Source organism: Mytilus edulis, chromosome 9 (assembly GCF_963676685.1).
Source record: "Mytilus edulis chromosome 9, xbMytEdul2.2, whole genome shotgun sequence".
Lineage (NCBI taxonomy): Eukaryota > Metazoa > Mollusca > Bivalvia > Mytilida > Mytilidae > Mytilus > Mytilus edulis.
In genome coordinates this window covers 73,126,608-73,149,719 of record NC_092352.1, presented here as the reverse complement: position 1 = coordinate 73,149,719, position 23,112 = coordinate 73,126,608, and the positions used below count along the sequence as shown (strand labels likewise).

At 31.7% G+C, this 23,112-nt stretch overlaps 1 protein-coding gene across 1 annotated transcript; it reads right to left on the bottom strand.

Annotated features, from left to right (window-relative positions):
• Positions 1 to 2,386: 2,386 nt before the first annotated feature.
• Positions 2,387 to 23,112, bottom strand: LOC139488987 (uncharacterized). The gene is made up of 6 exons (XM_071274989.1): positions 23,008 to 23,112; positions 18,327 to 19,044; positions 9,987 to 10,216; positions 8,892 to 8,988; positions 4,320 to 6,458; positions 2,387 to 3,522 (listed from the first exon to the last, which is right to left on the bottom strand). Coding segments are annotated over exons 2-6 (2,697 nt in total). The 5' UTR covers positions 18,556 to 19,044; positions 23,008 to 23,112; the 3' UTR covers positions 2,387 to 3,520.

Here is a 23,112-nt window from a genome sequence, read left to right as displayed (position 1 = left end):
AATATGTTCAAAGTATGCTGATATAAAAATTGTTGCTATGGTGTTGATATTGTATATAAATGCGTAGTTTCCGATTTTTTCGACTCAACATTTCAAGTTAAACACTGAGGCAACTGTTCCTCGTGTAACACTGCAAACTGTACTTTATTTCAATCCGGCGGTATGTAATGACATCATCATACGTGTGCTGTCTTAATGTTTACTGAAAAACCTCATGTGTATTTCTCACTAATAAAGGGTTTTAGCTATAATGCATTTGAAAACTCTTTTTATTCCAATAGAAAGGACAAGTTTGAAAAAATGGCACTTCTTTGCAATTTAAATATTTGATACATATAACATTAACAGAAAGTTAAGAGTGGTTTATATAGTTGATTTCCTCTGGTGAAACAAATTAAGTATTTTAAAAAGATTTATGAAATATATATTTTTGCATTCATGCAGCAGAGAAAAATGTTTTGAATGTTTTTAACTGGGTCTGTGTTTTGTAATTGTAGGTTATCATCCGGTGTTTTATCCATAGTATGAGAATTTGAAAGAATACTGCAAGAAATCAATAATACTTATTGTAAACAATATTTTATTATGAATAATACAAATACATTTTATTGACACATTCAAAAATAGGATTAAAACACAAGGAACAAGTGCTAACGTTAATGTGTTTCGTTTCATCAATTGCACACATTGTATTCAGAATAAATGAATATGGCTATAAAATGGTCATTGCCGAAACAACTTTATTTTCTTTCAGAAATTGACAAAAAATACAGATTAAAACAGAAAGTCATATCGATGAAGATCACACAACAATATTGAAAAAAATAGAACTATAAATTTCAATATTGGTCATTATCCATAATGCGCCTTTAATTGAGAAACTCGAAAGATTTGCGTAAACAAAAAATCTCTGTGTAAAGATATTGGACATGTTTTTTAAAAAGTGACGGAGCTTAATCATTTGTGTTGATTTGGAAAGTAGATGACCATTGGATACAGTGGGACATCTAGTGACCAGATATAACATCCCTGTAAATACGGGGAACTAGATCTTCTCAATGTTTGTCCGATTTTAGCAAGCTCGCTATCAACTATCGATTCACGGAAAAACGTACTGGTAAATTGTAAAAATAGAAATAAATTAAAACAAAAATAAAACTTCAAGTCAATGTTATCATTTTCCATCTTAAATAGCCAACAACAAGGACAATAGGTTATAAATGATCATAAATGCTCAGAGTAAAAATGGTCTAAAATGTTGCTACGCGAATAAATTCCAGGAGTATCAATTTCAATTTATTTTTTTACTATTTTTATACTTCTCTTGCACATTTTCAGCTAGAGTAGAGAAAGTAAGGAAAAAAATTCCATAGGAATCGATTGATATGTTTATAATTATAAATAAACTGTTAACAAAATTTAGAATTTTTGAAATACTAAGGCTTTTTACTTTAGGAATAGATTACCTTAGCTGAATTTGGCAAAACGTTTATGAATTTTTGGTCCTCAATGCTCTTCAATTTCGTACTTTATTTGGCCGATTCAACATTTCTTTATTTGAGCGTCACTGGTGAGTGTTTTGTAGACGAAACGCGCGTCTGGCGTAAGTATTTAATTTGAGTCTTGTTATCTATGATGAGTTTAATGCTAAGCAGCAAAGATTTTTCCCTTTTTAAATTGAGTTACTAAGCAAAAGCAAGAATACCTTATATCGATGTAAACATTGAATTTGAATAGATCGCGAAGACCACAATTATGCGAACAAAACTCGTGACGACCATTTATTAAAATTTGTGTACAAAATAAAACAATGATAACTACTTTATAAAAAGACGTTATTATTGATTTTTTAACCTACACAGACAGATTTGTTTATGTGTATATTCACGAAAAACAATACTTTTCCATTGATTAGATTAAGGCAGATGTGGTGTGAGTGCCAATGAGACAACTCTCCATCCAAATAACAATTTAAAAAAGTAAACCATTATAGGTTAAAGTACGGCCTTCAACACGGAGCCTTGGCTCACACCGAACAACAAGCTATAAAGGGCCCCAAAATTACTAGTATAAAACCATTCAAACGGGAAAACCAACGGTCTAATCTATATAAACAAAACGAGAAACGAGAAAATATACATGTGACATCAACAGAACGGTGTGCTCGATATCGTAAAGAAAGAAATATACTCTTAGAAATTGTAACATACTAAGGACTTTTTGAACACTCAGAAAATTAGTGATTTGAATGATCTTTCTATTTTGAATGTACATAAAAAATTTTCAAATTTTCTATCAATATGCTGTAAAGATAGGCAGTTTTTAAATTTCAATTTCGAAAGCTTCTTAAGCAATGATCTCGCTAAATACTACACATAAAACATCGTGTATTTGCATGTATATATCTAATAACACATTTAACAAATGATTTTTCTGTAAAAAAAATGTATAATTACTATTTAGAAATAACTTTTGATCAGTATCAACACCTGTTTTGTTTATTTTTTACTTTCTCAACTCTTTTATAAGAAGAATTAATTTTTCTTTCACTGGACATCCCACTAGAATAAATGTGTAAAAATTATAGAGCTATCAAACGTAAAAATATTTTAAGAGCTTATTGTGTGAAAAGAATTTTTCACTATAAGGAGTCGCATCACGGAAGGATTTTTAGGTTATGCTAATTTACGGAAACAGGAATCTCACTTCGTACCCTGAAAATCAAACCACACATGTGAAAAAGTCCCAGCTTCGAAATTAGCCATCAAATATATCCAAGTTTATGATATGGGCTGAACTACAGAATAAAACGTTGCCATTACCGCCTATGGGAAACCAATTATGCCTCTTGATCCATCTATTTCATCATCACCACGGAATAAATGGTAGGTCTTGTAAGAAATAGGAATTCTCCATTGTTTCTGTCTCGTTGTTTTGTTGCATCTCTACTATACTTTCATCACATTTTCATTTTTTTACGTCTGCTTTGTATTCACGTAATATCTTAATTACAACAAGGTGATTCTGCTGACAAGCTATTTGCAAGGGAGATACTTCATACTTATTACACATATTAACATCTGTCTTATATTCAAGTAATATCTTTACTATTTCCACATGATTCTCCTGGCAAGATATAAACAAGGGAGATACTTCATCATTGTTACATTTATTAACATCTGCCTCGTATGCAAGTAGCATTTTAACTATTTCAACATGATCCTTCTGACAAGCTATAAATAGGGGAGATACTTCATCCTCATCACATTTATTAACATCTGCCTTGTATTCAAGTAGCATCTTAACTATATCAGTATGATTCTTCTAACAAGCCATAAACAAGGGAGATACTTCATCAGTTTTACATTTATTAACATCTGCCTTGTATTCAAGTAGCATCTTAACTACATCAACATGATTCTCCTGACAAGCCATAAATAAAGGAGATACTTCATCCTCATTACATTTATTAACATCTGCCTTGTATTCAAGTAGCATCTTAACTTTATCAACATGATTCTCCTGACAAGCCATAAATAAAGGAGATACTTCATCCTCGTCACATTTATTAACATCTGCCTTGTATTCAAGTAGCATCTTAACTATATCAACATGACCCAGCTGACAAGCTATTAACAGGGGAGATACTTCATCCTCATCACATTTATTAACATCTGTCTCGTATTCAAGTAGTATCTTAACTATATCAGTATGATTCTTCTCACAAGCTATAAATAAAGGAGATACGTCACCCTCATCACATTTATTAACATCTGCCTTGTATTCAAGTAGCATCTTAACTATATCAACATGATCCTTTTGACAAGCTATAAACAGGGGAGATACTTCATCCTCGTCACATTTATTAACATCTGCCTTGTATTCAAGTAGCATCTTAACTATATTAACATGATCCTCCTGACAAGCTATAAACAGGGGAGATACTTCTTCAGCTTTACATTTATTAACATCTGCCTTGTATTCAAGTAGCATCTTAACAACATCGACATGATCCTTTTGACAAGCTATAAACAGGGGAGATACTTCTTCAGTTTTACATTTATTAACATCTGCCTTGTATTCAAGTAGTATCTTAACAACATCGACATGATCCTTTTGACAAGCTATATACAGGGGAGATACTTCTTTAGCTCTACATTTATTAACATCTGCCTTGTATTCAAGTAGCATCTTAACAACATCGACATGATCCGTCTGACAAGCTATAAACAGGGGAGATACTTCTTCAGTTTTACATTTATTAACATCTGCCTTGTATTCAAGTAGCATCTTAACAACATCGACATGATCCTTTTCACAAGCTATAAACAGGGGAGATACTTCATCCTCGTCACATTTATTAACATCTGCCTTGTATTCAAGTAGCATCTTAACTATATTAACATGATCCTCCTGACAAGCTATAAACAGGGGAGATACTTCTTCAGCTTTACATTTATTAACATCTGCCTTGTATTCAAGTAGCATCTTAACAACATCGACATGATCCTCCTGACAAGCTATAAACAGGGGAGATACTTCTTCAGCTTTACATTTATTAACATCTGCCTTGTATTCAAGTAGCATCTTAACAACATCGACATGATCCTTTTGACAAGCTATAAACAGGGGAGATACTTCTTCAGTTTTACATTTATTAACATCTGCCTTGTATTCAAGTAGTATCTTAACAACATCGACATGATCCTTTTGACAAGCTATATACAGGGGAGATACTTCTTTAGCTCTACATTTATTAACATCTGCCTTGTATTCAAGTAGCATCTTAACTACATCAACATGATTCTCCTGACAAGCCATAAATAAAGGAGATACTTCATCCTCATCACATTTATTAACGTCTGCCTTGTATTCAAGTAGCAACTTAACTACTTCAACATGATTCTTCTGACACACCATAAACAGAGGAGATACGTCATCCTCAACACATTTATTAACATCTGCCTTGTATTCAAGTAGCATCTTAACTACTTCAACATGATTCTTCTGACAAGCCATAAACAGAGGAGATACTTCATCATTGTCACATTTATTAACGTCTGCCTTGTATTCAAGTAACAACTTCACTGCTTCAGTATCACCTTCCTGTGAGGAAACAAATAAAGGACTTACACCATCAAATCTACATTGGTTAACATCTGCACCATGATAACAACACCACTGAATCAAAGAAAAGTCACATATAAAACAACAAACCAATAGTGCATTATGTTTGCATTCGATATCATTAGTTTGGGCTAATTGTTTTTGGAATGATAAATCAAGTGTTTCCACAAAATTCAGAAATCTGTTTCTGAAATCTGGTTTGTCTATATTTTTATTATTGAACACTGACATAACTCTACCATTAGACCAGTCATCAACCATTCTTTGTATGTACATTTGATGGTATTGTGGTGGTACAACAATGATAAACTGTTCCATATCTTTTTCTCTTTCGAATGAAAATCGTTCGCTGATAAACATACTTTGTGAATTCTTAATCAAACACTGAATTATCATGTTCCCAAAATAATGAGATAAAAAGTCGAATAGTTTATCATGTATTGTTTTGTAAACGCCATCTGCTTTTTTCAAAAAAGTATTTTCAAGTGAATCAAGTTCATCCAATAAAATTAATCTTGATGTACTTCTATTTAATCTACAAGCTTCACACGTGTTCTTTATGATCTTTTTGGTTTCTTTGTCAATTTCTTCTGTTAACACATTCTGCTTTAATTTGTTATTGAACATGACACACAACGCCAAAGCACAGTATTTACCGAAAATTTCTTTTTTCTTGAGCTGTTCAATTTCTGCTTCATACACTGAAAATGGATTCCGGAAAAATTCTGTAATATTGAGTTCAGTGTTATCACGATAAAGTTTACAGAGAAGCGGAAAACATTCATATAAATGACAATATTGGATAATCTCTGAAGCTTCTGTTTCAAGATAAATTTCTGCTATTGACTCCTTTTCAGCCTGTGACAAACATAAATTTTCCGATAACAAGTTACATACATTGGTTTTAAAAATAGACAGCGCTTCAAATTTGTTATCTTTGTATACTTGTATTCTACAGGCCACAATAATTTTGATGAGTGATTTATGAATTAGCCCTTCAATACGCATCATAACTGGTTCCCAATTGTTTAGATCAGACTGGTTAATAGAATATGTTCCACAAAAGTTATCAATAACAAACAATGTTTTCTGATTTGGATTATAAAACTCAATAATGTTATGTGGATTGGTTACAAGAAGTACATCATACCCTTCTTCTGCCATTTTTAAAACTACATGTCGAAGGGTTGCTGTCTTGCCAACACCGGAACTAGCAGTTATGGTGACACAACTGTTTTTTTGGATACATTTTAACACATGTTTTGCAGCTCTAGTTTCGACAAAGTATTCATCATTCTTTTGCCACTGATCCAATATTTGAATGATTTGTACTAAAATATAAATAAATCTGTATTATTGGTTGGTAATAAAATGAAAAAACATCAAAAACATTTCCAAGTTTTCAATTATTTCTCACATTCTCTCAGACAAATCATGTATTAAGTCACATTGAACAGACCAAAAGGAGATATGATAATTCAAAATCCGGGGATAACATGCACTGGAGATACATTTAAAACAATGAGTGGAATGAACTGTTTGTTTCTTCGAAAAGATGCATCCAAAGCTCTTTAAAATCGTCTATCAAATTTCCAAGTAAAATGTTAATCATACAAAGTGATTCATGTGTGCATTACTCATCAAACAAAACCCTAAATTATGCATATATTTTCACATTATATTTAAATAAAGAGGCAATTACATTTAAACTCGATGTTGAAGATGTGTGACCTATCATCATTTCTAAATGACGCGTGATTGGTTTCAGAATTCAAATGCATCCTACCCAAATTTAATTGCAACTTTCTAAAGTTTAAATACAGAAATTAACATCCGGATGTATCTATGGTATTGTATTTAATTTGTTCACCAACATATGTCATAAAGTCATATGAAGCAAGTACAATGTGTACGGAATGAATGTATCAATCTAATCATTCATACTAAATTAAGGCATTCATTCAACAGTAGTTTACATAATATCAAATGTCATTAATAAACTAGGATGAGAAATAAATGCTACAAAAAGAACCAACGTAATTCGTGAAAAATAAATAGCAAGACCGAATGTTGAAGGAATGTTGAAGGAAAACTGTGATGAAAAAAATGTAACATGTTGAGAGAAGATATTATTAACTTTTTCTGAAATAAACTATGTCCTCTGGACACGTTTTTCAATTATTTTTTTTTATGAATCCATATATATAAACGCAAAGTTAATATTGCAGTCGCTGAGTCTGCCGAAATATTTTGGAAGCTTCTTACGGTTGCACATCGTTCAAAGGTAGGTAGAAACATTGTTGAGATATGAATATCTTAATCGAATTCCAACTTAGCTTGGGCAGCAAGCAATTTATAAAACAAAAAACAAACCCAAACACCAACTGCATTTCATGCATATTGCAGTCGCTGAGTTTGCCGAATTAGTTTAGAAGCTTCTTCCGGTTGCACATCGTTCACAGGTAGGTAGAAAAAGATATGAATGTCTTAATCGAATTTCAACTTAACTTGGGCAGCAAGCAATTTAAAAAACAAAAAACAAACCCAAACACCAACCGCATTTCATGGTTAGCTATTTTTGCATTTTATCGTGTCAAATATTTATGGTTCTCTGATTCTTATGTCTTTTTGAGGATTTACTTTCAGGATGTAATCAGGTAAAATAGAAAGAATCTAGAATTTTAAAGTGATGTTACAAAAAAAGGCAACAGTAGTGAATCAGTGTTCAAGGGTCATAAACCGATTGAGAGAAAACAAACTAAAACTGAGTGGAGACACATCAACTAAAGAGGAAAACACACGAATAACAGGAACACTGACGTGCAACAACAACAAAAAACCCGCTAACATACATTGACACGAACTATTTGATAACAACTGTCATATTCCGGACTTGGTACAAGACATTTTAAGAAACAAATTGAGGGTGGAACATGTATAATAAGGTAGCCAAAACTTTCGCCTTATGATAAAGTTAAAACATGTCGCTGAAATGACAACACTACGTGATAACAATACAGCACAATTACACGCAAGAACATTCATCACAGGGAAACGCACAAACAAATAATATAAAAGTCGACACAACATGCAAACTGTAGAATTATAACGAACATATTCCATCAACGACAAACCCTACAGAATATAAAATTATAAAACAGTATCGCGCTGAGGTAACAAACATGCAGTCTTGAACTTCATACAATTATTCTAACCATACTCGTCCAACAAAATTTCAAGACAATGATGTTATGGAAAACCAGATTCGAAATTATATGGGCAATCAACGAGAAGTCATAACAGATAATCCAACGAACCCATAACAGAAATATCAAACGTGAATACATGAATGTTGGATATACAAACTATCGTGTCTTCTATTAGTCAAAAAAACATTAGTTAAGGAACTAAATTAGCAAAGAATATTGATAGGTTATTGAGCTCCAATTCGAAACATTTATTTTTCAAAATGGCTCAAACTTAAACTTATATAAACATTGGTATTATTTAGGTTTCAGATCGAAAGAAAATAAATCTAGAACCTGACTAAATTTTGGTAAATGACATTTAATGGGCTCTTGAAGTCTTACATGAAAATCAGAATTCGGTTTTATGGTGTAAAATACTTTATCCTGTATAGAAGTGAAAAAACTAAAAAGTCCGAACATTTGACGAAAATTCCTAAATCTCACCTAAGTACACCCTTAGGTTTATGATAATAGTTTTTATCACGACATGCTAAAGTTTTTTGTCCAAGATCTTACCTCTAATATTCCAAGGTACTGTTGATTGGTCTAAATGTTTTGATCTTAGAACTTTACATTCCTCATCCATATCCAGACCACCAAGTCTCTTCACAGCCTTTAAAAATTGAAAATAACAGGTATAACTCATATATTCGAATTCGAATTCAACAGTCTATAAACAAGAAGATGCCATTATAATCATTACGAGATTAAAAAAAATATAAATTTGAAAAATTCAAACTGTACAATAAATTAATTAACTACTGTGTCTAATTCTGAATAGTAATAGATCGATCACTATAGTTAATATATCATTTTGAAAAAAAACCGGCTATTTAAATTTCAAGACCTTTTAAAAAAAAACGAACATTGAATTATGAAGTCAGGTTTAGGTGTAACACCACCATTGATTTCCCCCTATTAGTCTTTGTTAAATTTGCACTTTTCAAAAAAATGTGCAGAATTTATCTTTGTTTCAAATAAAGAAATACTTGGCATGAGTAAAGTTTTATCCTGTCCAGTAATATAGAAAAAAAAATTCACATAACATTTCATTTCATATAAGAAAATAACCATCATTGAAAGTTAACAAATCAAATTTTTCCCCATATTTTATATGTGTACAAGGTTAAGTCACCATGTAACCTCAAGATTACAAACTTTTCTATATAAATCCCAAATAAAAAATAAGGGTGTTTTGTAATACCCAAGACATATGTTTATGACACAGAAATATTTTTACTGCAATAAAATGTAGGATTAATTACCTACAACTGTCAAATTCAAGGGAATATTTTTTTCGAGCTACTTTCGTATACAACCGGATGTGACGAACCATCAGTTGGTGGTATTACACCTTCAGTGTTCAATATTCATAATTATCTACATGTACTGTGCTAAGTTTGTACTGTTCAGGCAGTTTTTGTATTCGAGTAGTTGTTGAACTTGACATAACTGAATTAAGGGCAATCGCTTCCTTCATATGACGAACAATAAAACAGATTAAGTAATTACTAGGAAAAAAATAGATTTTTCGTTTTTTTCCTTTTAACTGTTTTATTAAAAGCTTATTAAAATATCAAAGAGTGAAAAAACGTGAAAAGGTATTCTTACTCCCCTGATATCTTCCCATGCAGTAACAAAGACTGTAGATTTGATCTTTCCGTCATTAAAATGATGTAGGAAATTTCTGTAGCGTTTGATTCTTGCCAGGTCAGCCGTGGGTGTGGTATCTGTACTTAATGGTAGTTTGTCATATCCTACTGTAGGCGGAGGTATTTCTGTCAAATTTCTGAGTAATATCACCATTAATGTGACATCAAAAGTGTTAGAGTCGGGCACACCTGTTAAACAAATATAGGAAAAGTCCATTAAATGAATCAAATAAAATAAATATAAATTTTTCAATTAATTAACATAAGAAGTTCTGTAGGTAAATATTAAAAACGAACCCCTTCCATATAAAGAGAAATAGAATATATCCAAGGGATATATAAGCTCATAAGTCAAAGACAATTTAACAACGCTATGGTAAAAAAAACGACAAAGAGCTATACACCAGTCTACAAAACAAAATTTAAAATTTAAAGACTGAGCGTTATAAAGCACCAAGAACCACGGTGTTCTCGTGTGCTCCGGAAGGGTAAACAAATTATGCGCCAAATGTGGCACCCATCGTGTTGCTCATGTAAGTTCAGATATGTTGATAAGTCTAATTCGGTTATGTTACATAGCACAGGATTATGGTTATGAAAATTAAAATAGATTTGTCATCATCTTGGAAACAGATGTATTTTCAACACTGTTGAAGCTTTTTAAAATTTGTCATGAAAATCAGCATCAAATAGATCATTCCTAAAAGTTTAAAGATTATGGATGGAAAACTGTAGGAGGATCTTTTTTATATATAATATGTTCCTTTTTGTCTCTGAATCATTCATCTGTATCAATATTTATCAATAAAGGCAACAGTAGTATACCGCTATTCAAAACTCATAAATCCATGGACAAAAAACAAAATCGGGGTAACAAACTAAAACCCAGGAAGCGCATTAAATATAAGAGGAGAACAACGATACAATACTAAAATGTAACACACACAGAAACGGACCAAGCATCAGACAAAATCCCACGAGAATAACAAATATAACATCAAAACCAAATACATGAATTTGGGATAGACAAGTACCGTGACACGTCTTATCGCATTGTGAAATTACACTCAAAAATAAGAGAAAACAAACGAAGCAACATTAAAATGTAACACACACAGAAACGAACAATAATATAACAATGGCCATATTCCTGACTTGGTACAGGACATTTTTAAAGGAAAAAATGGTGGGTTGAACCTGGTTTTGTGGCATGCCAAACCTCGCACTTTAATGGCAATGTTAAATATAACATTGAAATGACAACATAATATTACAGGACTACAATACAAATAAATAGAGGAACGTATTAGACAAAGAAACACATGATTAATGAATAACAAAAAGCATCAGGTTTAAAATTCAATACGTCAAAAACGCGCCTCGTCCACACAAGACTCACCAGTGACGCCCAGATATAAAAGATCGACAGCGAAGTACAAAGTTGTACAGCACTGAAGATCAAAAGTTGAAAAAGGCTGTGTCAAATACGGCTATGTTTTTATGCTTGGGATAAGAACATCCTTATTATTTAGAACAATTAATCAGCCTGGTGCAACATCACATGTAATAAAACACTATTAAACAGCAGAAACAATGACTAAATGCCGTTAAGTTGCTGCTCGTGTTGTTCTTTAATAAATCACTTGATAAAACCGATATAAGTCACAAGATTCTGAAATGACCCAAGTTTGTCTAAATTTGTTTGAATTGTGTCTGAATATTTCGGAAAGTAGTAATGTCCCCAAATAAACTCAACACCTTTTTTAATTTAAATTATTCTCATTTTTTTCTTATTTGTGTCATCAAAGTCTGAAAATTCTCTAAGTATGTCTCAACACATAAAGTGACATACTCACAAATCTAAGCACATCGAGAATTTGACTCAACTTATTATTAACAGTCTGCTGTTCTCTGAACATATTCTAAAAAGCATCAACTCTGTCTAAAATATTCTAGATACGTATATTCTTAACTGTATGAATGGATTTTGTAATAAAAAATGTATGATTTTATTTGCAGGTGACTTACATGATTGGTTTTTTTGCGAAACTTTATGAGTATGGTCTTAACCTAATGAAAAATTATTATGTTTATTTTCTAAATTCAAGGAATGATTGAAATGCTCATTTTAATTTATTTTAGAGAATAGTATGACTTTGTAATGTTAGGTATTGGGGATAAAACAGAAAGGGATGTGGGATAAAGTGGGATTACAAAATGCAATAAAACGTTTTGTCTCCATTAGTTAATAATATTAATTATAATCCATGTTAATACTCTTATTGCATCTATTCTAACTCGCGATCCATAAAAAGGGAATAATCGTAAAAACTCGATAACATTTATTTGTGTTTAACTGATTATTGTACCATCCCAAGATTGCAAATGCCAAAAACATTAAACATACGTTTAAAAGATTTTGTTCGACAAAGTTTAAGCAAACTCATTATGTTAAGAATATGTCAGACAATATCAGAATGTCAAGAATCTGACATTATTCATATGTTTTAGAATGTGAAGACAACAATTCAGACGATTTCAGACAATCATTGATCATTTCAGAATCTGGTGACTTTAAGTTATAATGTCAAATAACTGAAAACAAAACGAAATCATCTCTATATCATTGAAACAATTTATTGAATTTTGATACTGTTGGAGGCAGACTTTACAAGAAATTGTCGGTATTCCCATGGTAACAATCTGCGCACCTCTCCTTGCGAACTCTTTTCATTTTCATATGAGTTGGATTTTATTCAGACACTATTAAACACAAGAAGATCAAAGACGCCAGATCATTTTTTTAATAGATACATGTATGATGTTCTTTCCATTAAAAATCTAAACTTTTCTGATTGATCTCCATTAATACATCCTCCACAATTAGAATTTAAAGAAACAACAGACACGGCTTCTTCTGCCTCATTTTAGACTTGTCCCTCGAATTTGACATAACCGATTATTTGACAGTACCAAAATCTATGACTAACGAGACTGTTTTAATTTTGAACCTCAAAACATCGTAGCAGCAATATACCATTTCACCTGCATACTGGATATACGTTTCCCAATTCATCTTGTATACAAAAACTTTGAGCTGGTATTCAAACTTTATAAAACGTATCTAGTGTCTAAGCAGAAAGTTAATGAACAAGGGTTATGTCAAAGAACGTCTCGTGGTCCTTTTTTCTAAAAACAAACTTCATTGAAATATACTAAAATCATCCGTATCAATTTCAAAATAATACATGATGGTTTAACGTAGTTAATCGTCGTATAAACGTGTACTAGTGTTCTTTTATTTGTCCTGTACATTTTACCTTTATTTGTTGGTCCATTTTGATAATCATTTGGCGTGGCTTGGCATTTATACATCCCGCCGTTGTGTTATTGTGTAATTCATGTAATTGTCGATTCTGTAGTGTTGTCTTTCATTTTTACTTTTGTAGTTTTTCATTACCGAACAATTATAAATGAAACCATTATAGGGCTATATCACATGTACAGATGTGATGCCGTGAAATAATCAGTTTGTTCTAAGGTCATCGTATTGATTTTAACCAATGTACCAAAATGTTGCCAGAATATTTAATATTTTGATCTATTTCCTTTTTATTGACCTCTTACTGGGTCAAATTTATAGCAAAGAAAAAAACCAAGAACGTCGAATTTACCTTAACATATAATAAAAAACAAAACCGTCGTTGTGAGTCTTCTATATATTGTTAATGAGTTAAATAACCAACAATTTATATTATTTCATCAATTCAAAAGAGAGCACTGCTAAAAAAGTACCATTTTAACCATGTTAAAACAATTTGGTAAAAACCTTTGCGATATATATTACAGTTTATTAGTATTAACTCAAGCAAAGGATCATCCAAATTGAGAACACGTTGATTTTTGCCGTTTGCATAGCTTACTTTGAGTACACGTCAAATGATCTAAACTCGAAAATCCCGTAGTTGCTTTTTACTTCCGTTTTTATGAGTCAACATTAGTATAAGGGGAATTATATAAATAAAGAATAATCGGACCAGTTAAGCCAAAATTGATAGAAAAAAATTCTATCAAAGCCAAATTGATAGAAAAGAATTAAGCTGATAATAAGCTCATTCCGGTTTTGACAACAAAACGTTACTGAAACCAGTTAAAAGCTATATCAATTAACGTTTATTTGAACATAAGTTTCAAGGTAAATAATTGCTATGACAATTCCTAGGTTTTGTTTCAGATCAATGAACCAAATTTGACTATCACCAGTTTGTCCCATACATGCGATAACAAGCAAAATTTAAAAGAAAAACATGACTGTACTTTCTTTAATGTGAACAATATCAGAACTCAACAGACCAACGGTCTCTTTCACTTGCGATTTACAATTTACAATTACATTTCGAATACACAATCTGCAACATCCTAGTGACAAAACCGTGCGAGAGGAAAACAAATGGTGGCGAAAAATAAACTGAATGGTGGAAAAAAAGTTATCAAGGGCTTATAATTTGATACACCAGACGCGCATATTGTCTTCATAAGACTCATCAGGGACGCTCAGATCAAAATAGTTGTAAAGCCAAACAAATCAAAGTTGAAGATCATTGAGGAACCAAAATTCAAAAACGGTGTGCCAAATACGGCTATGGTAATTTATGCCTGGAATAAGAAATCCTTAGTATTTCGAAAAATTCATACTTTTGAAAATAGGAAGTTTCTAAAAATGACCATATAATTGATATTCATGTGAGCACCGAAATGCTGACTACTGGGCTGGTGATACTCTCGAGGAAAGACCTAATATAAAATGAATGACCAGAGAACAAATTAATGCCTTTCCACCTTTTAATTCATTTTATCAAAATGCATTTTTTCTGGTTTAAAATTACCGACGTTTTCGATTTTTTTGATTTTCCTGTTCGTCAAATTCGTATTTGATATTGACTGAAAATCTACATTTCATATCAGCTTTACGTTCACCACTAAGAATTGGTTGACCAAAACGACTCGTCTCAACTCAATAGCTACTCGTTTTTGCGGTTTAAGCTACTTGAATTGTCCGATCAGTGATTTCAATGAGTGTTCCTTATTACGGAATGTGATATTTTGACTGAGTGTGGATTCAAATGGCAATAATGCAGCATAAACGGAGATAATTAATATGTCGACGTACCCGCTTGCGTATCCGATCACTCAACTCTTTAAAATCATGCTATTCCTGCGAACTAATCGTAACCTGGATTTGTGTCTCGTAGTCGATGTATGAGATTTCAACTCTTGACTAAATTATAATAATATTTTGTTATTGATGATATCAATAAATAGTTACTTGGAGTAGGTGCAATATCTAAATATTCTTTTATTAAAGTCAATTCCCTTTTTCACTTCTTTTTCGAGATCTAGCATTTTTTATGAGGTCAAACATTATATCAAACCATATTTGCTTTATCGTTTCAGTTTCAATTAACTCTCAATTCATCTTTGACTTTTCAGGTTATTTATACATCTTTGATTAAAAAAAAATAAGGGCACTAACTCTTATGTATTTGAGATGAACCAGGGTTGCTTCAGACTAAATAACAAAATATTTAATCTCAAAAACATAAATGGTCAACATTTGAAATTAAAAGAACCTTAGTATTAACAACTATAAGTATCACCAAAATACAATTTAATGAAAATACAAGAGAGTTATAAATCCCCTACATGCTCAATCACATTTAAGATGTACGATCTCACCAGATCGCTGCGGTCAATTAAAAAGTAGAATTCTCGAGTGAAAAGGTTACCTTCAAGTGGCAGTTTGGTAAACTTTGTTGACGATTTCATGAAATCAGGCAGCTTCCCAAGTAAGGTTGTATGGAACAGATATATTTCCACTTCCATAGCGAATTTCGAAAACAACAGATGGCAACAAAGAATATCAGTTGACAGTGACTTTGAAATTTTCCGTACAATTCACAAACACATTGTACCACACAGAACTTGGGTTATTTCTAAAAATAATCCTTACTTCACAGAAGGAGTTAAATATATTGTTGACCTATGTTTCGTCATCCGATCAGAAGAGTCGCCTTTCTTATGCCAAAAATATGGACAGTTTTTCTATAACGTTATTGAACATATCATGTGTATGTGCGATTGTCTAATAAGTATAAATCCGATTGTGTTCAGTGTGTATCTAGGCAATCTAACATCATCCACATTCACAGCAACACTTTTGTCATGTTATACGAAATATGATCTGGATAATGATAACAGTATTTATTTCTCAAAAACGTGTATTACACATGTTCAACGAATGTGCAGCGTCAATTATAACAGTTAACTTACCTTCAGAAATATTATCATTTACTTTAAAGTGACATTCAACTGATTCAATCACTCTAATTAATATGTGACATTTAAATCATACAACCACCCTTATGTCTCGATCAATATGTAAATATTATTATTGTACAAGCATTGTTTAATACATGCAAAATCTTCGATCAGAAGGAAATAAAGTCAATATATATCTAGTACACTGAGCATGGTCGCTAGGATGTAGCATACTAGAACAAATAAGTGTGTGGGTACCATTAATAGCATGCTAACATAATGAGAAAATATGTGTTTTGTATTATTAGTATTTTTAGGAACAAGCAACATCCAAAAAGTAAAATCACAAAAATACTGTACTCCGTAGAAAATTCGAAAAGGAAAGTTCCTAATCAAATGGCTGTATTAAAGCTCAAACACATCAAACGAATGCATAACAACTGTCATATTTCTGACTTGGTACAGGCGTTTCCTATGTAGAAAATGGTGAATTAATCTTGGTTTTGAAGATAGCTATATGACAGTGGCAACAAATTATATTATATTGACAACGATGTGTGATCAAAACAAACAGAAATAATAGGTAAAAATGTTAAAAATAGGGTTACAGCAGTCAACATTGTGTTATAATCTTAATCCCTATAAAACAAACAAATATGTGTTACTTTGAACGACAAAATTATTTTATATCTACCTGTGTGACATTTAAATGCTGATCAATTAATGAACATCAAACGAGCGATTCTACGTCAGAGTTAATGATAACCTAATATGTGCCTGTCAATGGAAGGAGTTGGTCCCAGTACTTAAAATATTTCAATCCTTTATACCTCACGACCTATACATCCCGTCATTTTGTATTCTTTTCTTTCATTTTTACTATTATGCTTTGTTTATTCGCCTTTTGGTGTTTCTTGATTACAATGGTACTGTGTTTATACCTCTCGTCATTAATTTATGACAATTTTTATATTCTTGTTTTTTTATTTCTGCTGATGTGCTTTGCGTGCCTTTTCATATCTCTTTTTTTTTTGGCTCTGTACTCAAACATCCCGTCATTGTGGTATTTTTAAATGGTAAATGTTTGTGTTTATATATACGTTTATTTTTGTAGTGATTAAGATAAAAACGCAATGTTTACTGCTGTTCCTCTATTTTTGACATTTTCACTTAGTGTGTTTGTTTGTTTTGTTCACGCATCAATGTCAATCTAATGGAATTTGATGCGGCTGTCAAGTGAGAGGTTTAGTAAGCGTTAAAAACATGTCTAATCCACCATTTCTACATTTGAACATGTCTGTACCAAGTCAGAAATATGACAGTTGTTATTCATTCGTTTCATGTTTTTGTGCTTTTGGTTTTGCCATTTGGACTTTCCGTTTTGAATTTTCCTCGAACAATGTCGAAGTTCAGTATTTTTGTTATTTTATTTCTTATGTGAAAAAGAAGCATACAATGGCATATAGACCAAACATATTAGCAAACAATTGAAGACAACAATACATTAATTTACCATAAGACAATAACACAATGACGGGATGTATGAGTACAGAGCAACGACTTATATGTATCAAAGAAACCTTAAAGGCATATACATTTTTTAGACAAAGCACATAAGCGAAAAATAAAAGACAACAATACAAAAATGTTTTACAATAGCACAATAAACTTTCCCATTCTCTTCCAAATTTCATGCTTTATTCTCCCTTTATAACATTCATTTTTTAAGTGTGCATTGTGTTTTAATTTTTCCTTATTATATCAAAGGACAGTCTATGAAGACAAGAGCTTTGATTGATTACATGTAATCCATGTTGTCTGCAACATTTGAAGTTATTAAAAGTCAGTTCGATATTTTGAAAATTTCAAAGGCAATAACTCCTATCAGAAATAAATGAATATCAGAAATATTAATGCACAAGTTGCAGACTAGAACTTTGAGTCACCCGAATCAAAAATATCTTATACATATTATACATACCAACACGAGGAAACAGTAATTCCCATTGAGCTCCGTTGATAATACGTTTATTTTTCAAGTCAATCAGCTTCCCAGTTTCCTTTTTAATTGTAGCACCTAAACAAACAGGAGAAAACTCTTTGTCAAATAAAACTCGTACAGCTCTTGAAGAAATTCCAGTCATCAATAAATGCATTCTTAAATAGTTCTCTTCTTCCTCTGAAACATGTGGTATTTTGGCAGTTGACATCTTGCTGGTTTATTTTCTAGATCTATAAGCTGTTATGATTGTCTCTCGTATTGCCTTGTTAAGGCAGCAACAACGGATGTGAAGTATCCTTTTGTATAATCAAAGTCTAGCATATAATGATCTCTACTCTTGCATGCGTTTTCTACCTAGTTTTCTGATATTTACGAGGAATTATCCTCAATCTTTCAAAAAACTGAGGATTATTTTACTTATTGTTCAATTATTCAAATGTTTACTTGATCAGAGAAGTATCTTTCTAGTTGTATTAAAATATTTTCTTAATCAATGAATTAAGTCTTGAATCGAATTTCTGCAGGCTCACTTGTTATTAATACATTTTATCTGATAGTTCCAATTGCGATTATTTTTCATGATTGTTTTATCTGCTCTCTTGCTAATCTAGTTTAAATGATGTTCTAACTCGAATCTTTACTTTTTTGTACTGCTGTTTAGAATTATCTCACATCTGCTTTGCAATTCCACGATAAACTGTAAATAAGAAAGGTAATGTTAAAGAATGACATGTATACGAAAGAAGATATGATATGACTGCCATTGACAACTCTCAGGCTAAAGAAGTTAAAGTAAATATAACAATATTTCATGCGACTGTCATACAAGTGAGAGGTTTAGCGCTATACAATCAGGGTCAATCCACCAACTTCTACATCTGAAAATGCCTCTACCAAGTCAGGAATATGACAGTTGCTGTCTATTCGATTTATGAGTTATTTTCATTTGATTTTGCCATTTGATTGAGGACTTTCCGATTGAATTTTCCTCGGAGTTCAGTATTGTTATGATTTTATTTTTTGTTTCTCGTGGTTATTGGAAATATCAAGAATCACGTTGAGATTCAAATCGCAAATATTGCATGTACAGGAAATTTTCGGTCAAAATGTTCCATAGGGTTTTAAAGATATCATAAAGCTATGATAGCAGCCATACGACCTTTAGCATGAAAAAAAAATGTTTTTTTTAGTTAAACAGAAGACCAATCAGAACCAGTGACAGAATATAAACATTGTAAGACTAGTTTTACAATTTGGTTTAAAAATAAGTTTTCAATCTAAATTTTAAATTTATTGATAATGATAAGCTTATTCACAAGCATGTTGTAGGTGTGTTTGGTTTGCCAATTTTATTTCAATCAATTATAAATCCAGTTAACTGCTATGTGTATGTACTTTACAATGGTACAATCAAGGCGTAAATATAAGTTTTATGACCCCTTCTGTAGCCTTTAAATTACGATTTTTTTTTCTAACTGCAATAGTATAAAAACAGCAAAGATAATGAATAAAAGAGATGGGCCATTTTGTACATATACAAAGGGAACTTCGAGCAAGCATCAGTGGTGGATCGAGAAATTTGCATAAGTGGGGGCCCACTGACTGACCTAAGAGGGAGCCCGCTCCAGTCACGCTTCAGTGATTCCCTATATAAGCAACCAATTTTTTTCCCAAAAAGGGAGGGGGTGGGGGATGGGGCGGTCTCAAATCCGCCTCTGAGCATTATTATTTATACTATCATTGCATTTAAAAGTAACACGGGATTTTATGGCAAATAAACCAAGATTTTTGTAGAAAATCCACATATATTTTTGTTATAAATTTTTAAGCATAGATTACTCACTTAATTTTATATGATGTGCTAGCGTTTATTGTTTACACAAAGTCCTAAACAACCTTTATTTTTTTTTAAAGTCACAAAAGTCGTGCACACCCTAGAAGGGTCCATATTATGATGTTTATAGTTGTGTAACCAATATCCAAATTTATAAACTTGTTTTAAAGAAATCATTGCTAGCACTCCAACTATGGGAGTACAAGGGGAAATGCTGTGGATTTTCTATAAAATTTCCATTGGTTTAACATTAAATCAACACAAGGGTACACCCCCTTTAAGAAAACATTAGCTGTAACTCCGCTTCTAATTTACAAATACAAAGAAATACTATAATACAAAGAACTTTTTAATTCAATCAAAGACTATAGGAAATGAAATTTAATTTACAAAGTAGTTTAGGTAAACCTGTTTGTATGGAACATACATAATATAAACAGGCCATTGATATGAATGTTTTCATTGGAAGATGAATTGGTGATATGCTCCTCCCAATTTTAAGGTAATAATCATTTCATGTTTGAGCTAGCAAGGAAGCTAACTAAAGAATCTACCCGTAGCTTCATACTCGTTGGAATCTGCTGTAACAAACCCACTCATTTCTTTTAATGGCAACCACTATTAACATTTAATTTCGCAAAATTTTTAAATACGCAGAGTTGCATGGTCATCCGTTTATATCGGATCAAGGTTCAAGTTGAACTCCATTGTGATTTTTTTTTAACTGTGACGAATAACCTGTAAATATGATATTAGTTCCTTGTTATTATACCTTTAAACAGCTATTTAAATTCTATAGAAGGAATTTATGAATACGACATGAATAGAAAATTGATTTGTTCTTAATTATGAACTGTGTAAAGTTGTTTTTTTAACTTCATTGCCCTGTAAATATTTATCAATCCTACATCATCGTAATTTTCATTCTAAAATTAGAATTCAACAATAACGCAATAACAGCTGTTTACACCTTTATGCTCTTGAACACAGACAAACTTATGCAATTGGAAATGTTTTAAGGTTTATTATCAATTCAACATCACAGTTCAAGGTATTTTCTGCTATTTAAAATCGTTTTGATTAGAGGCGTAAAATTAAGATGGGTAGAATCTTCGAGATTCCCTTCACTGAAAATAAATCCTACAGAAAAACCACATAGGGAGCTTTCGGGTATCTTAAAATCATAATATCAGAAACCCCACCCAAGGCGCTTGCTTGAATGTTGGTACTCAGAAAAAGGAAAGTTATATATTTAAATTAAGATTATTTCTGTTGTCATAAATAAAATCAAAAATACCAAACTCCAAGGACACGACTATATTAACAACAATATTAGAGCAAAAAAAAAAACAGACATAATTGTGAGGAAGTTTGGTTGTGCATGTAGAAAACTTATTTTAAATGTTGTTTACCGAGCCTGGAAATTTAGAGGCGATCTGGATAATTTAATCAATCCTTTATATAAACTTATTCTAAAAGGTTAACAATTCAACACTATAATTAGATCTTTGAATATTTTTTTTGTTTTGGTATTGATATAAATTTTGTTATCAGTAAATTAGAATCAAACTAAATGCTACTTTAATATCTATATGCACATGCAGACCTGTACAATACGTCCATACCTGTATCTTGAAATTGCACTATGTCATGTTTTTCATTGATTGTTAATGACTTTTAACACTAAATCCATTGGATTTTGGATGTATACTGATTGATATTTATATCTTAGATCCACGAATATTTTAATTACTTGTTATTGGTTTTGAACTTGGTGTTAGTAATTACGGGTAATCATTGCTAACATCTTTAGTATTTGTCTTTTTGTTGTTGGGATGTATATGTCCCTTGCTACGTCCACTCTGTCTTTTTGCAAGATATTTCTGCTTTGTATCGATTTAACGAGTTCAGACCTTTTCAACTGATTTTATAGTTTGTTCTTATTTTGTACTTCGACAACACTGTCCAAGGTTATTGTAGAGTTAGCGTGCCTTCAGACAATTTTAACCCCGCTACATTCTGTATGTGTCTGTTAGGAGACCGTATTTCGTTGGTTGTCGTTTGTTTCTGTTTATCATATTTGTGTTACATTAATTATTTTCGTGCACAAATCTTTCCGTTATTTTTCTGTTGAATCATTTCAATTTGTTATTTTGAGGCCTTTTATAGCTGACTGTGCAGTATGGTTTTTACTCATTGTTAAAGACCTTACGGTGACCAATAGATATCAATTTCAGATACTTTTCTTGCTAAAATCTGAGTTTTTTACTCGTTGTTAAAGGCCGTACGGTGACCAATAGATGTCAATTTCTGAGACTTTTCTTGCTAAAAGCAGAGTATAAAATGCGTTTGACTGATGCACTGACGACGACGTTGACGACGACAGGAACCACTTAATGGCAATAGATGATATAAAAATGATCAATTTAACTGACTCAATGTAGGCGAATAGAATATACATTTTAATTTCAAGCATAGATGAAATGATATCAAATAATTCTAAACAGGAAACCATGCATCAAAAAGTACTAACCAGCTGGTCAATATCGAAGTCATTATAAAGCTTGAAGGATGTTATTTACCTATTTCAAATTAATCGAAACGCGTGAAATATTAAAAAAACATAACCATTCATTGATTTTTTTTCTTAATAAATTTGCATAAAAAATTTCCATCATCACCCCTGTTGATAGTTATCAAAGGTACCAGGATTATAATTTAGTACGCCAGACCTTTCTTATAAAATATTTGATGCCTTAGTTTACACAGTAAAATTGAAATTTTTTTGTTAACCTATTAAAAATATACATGTATATATATATATACCTCCTTATTTAAGATATCGACGCAGCTGTATAATATGGCAACCATTATTACACTGCATTTCCAAAATGGTGGCCTATTCGTCTATACCAGTTCAAGGTTAAACTA

Coding starts and splice junctions, on each gene's coding strand:
- LOC139488987 (XM_071274989.1), bottom strand. CDS start 18,555: ATGTCAACTGCCAAAATACCACATGTTTCAGAGGAAGAAGAGAACTAT. Junction 8,989..9,986: donor CATGGGAAGATATCAGGGGA/GTAAGAATACCT, acceptor CAATTTTTAAAG/GCTGTGAAGAGACTTGGTGG. Junction 6,459..8,891: donor AGTACCTTGGAATATTAGAG/GTAAGATCTTGG, acceptor TTTATATTTTAG/TACAAATCATTCAAATATTG.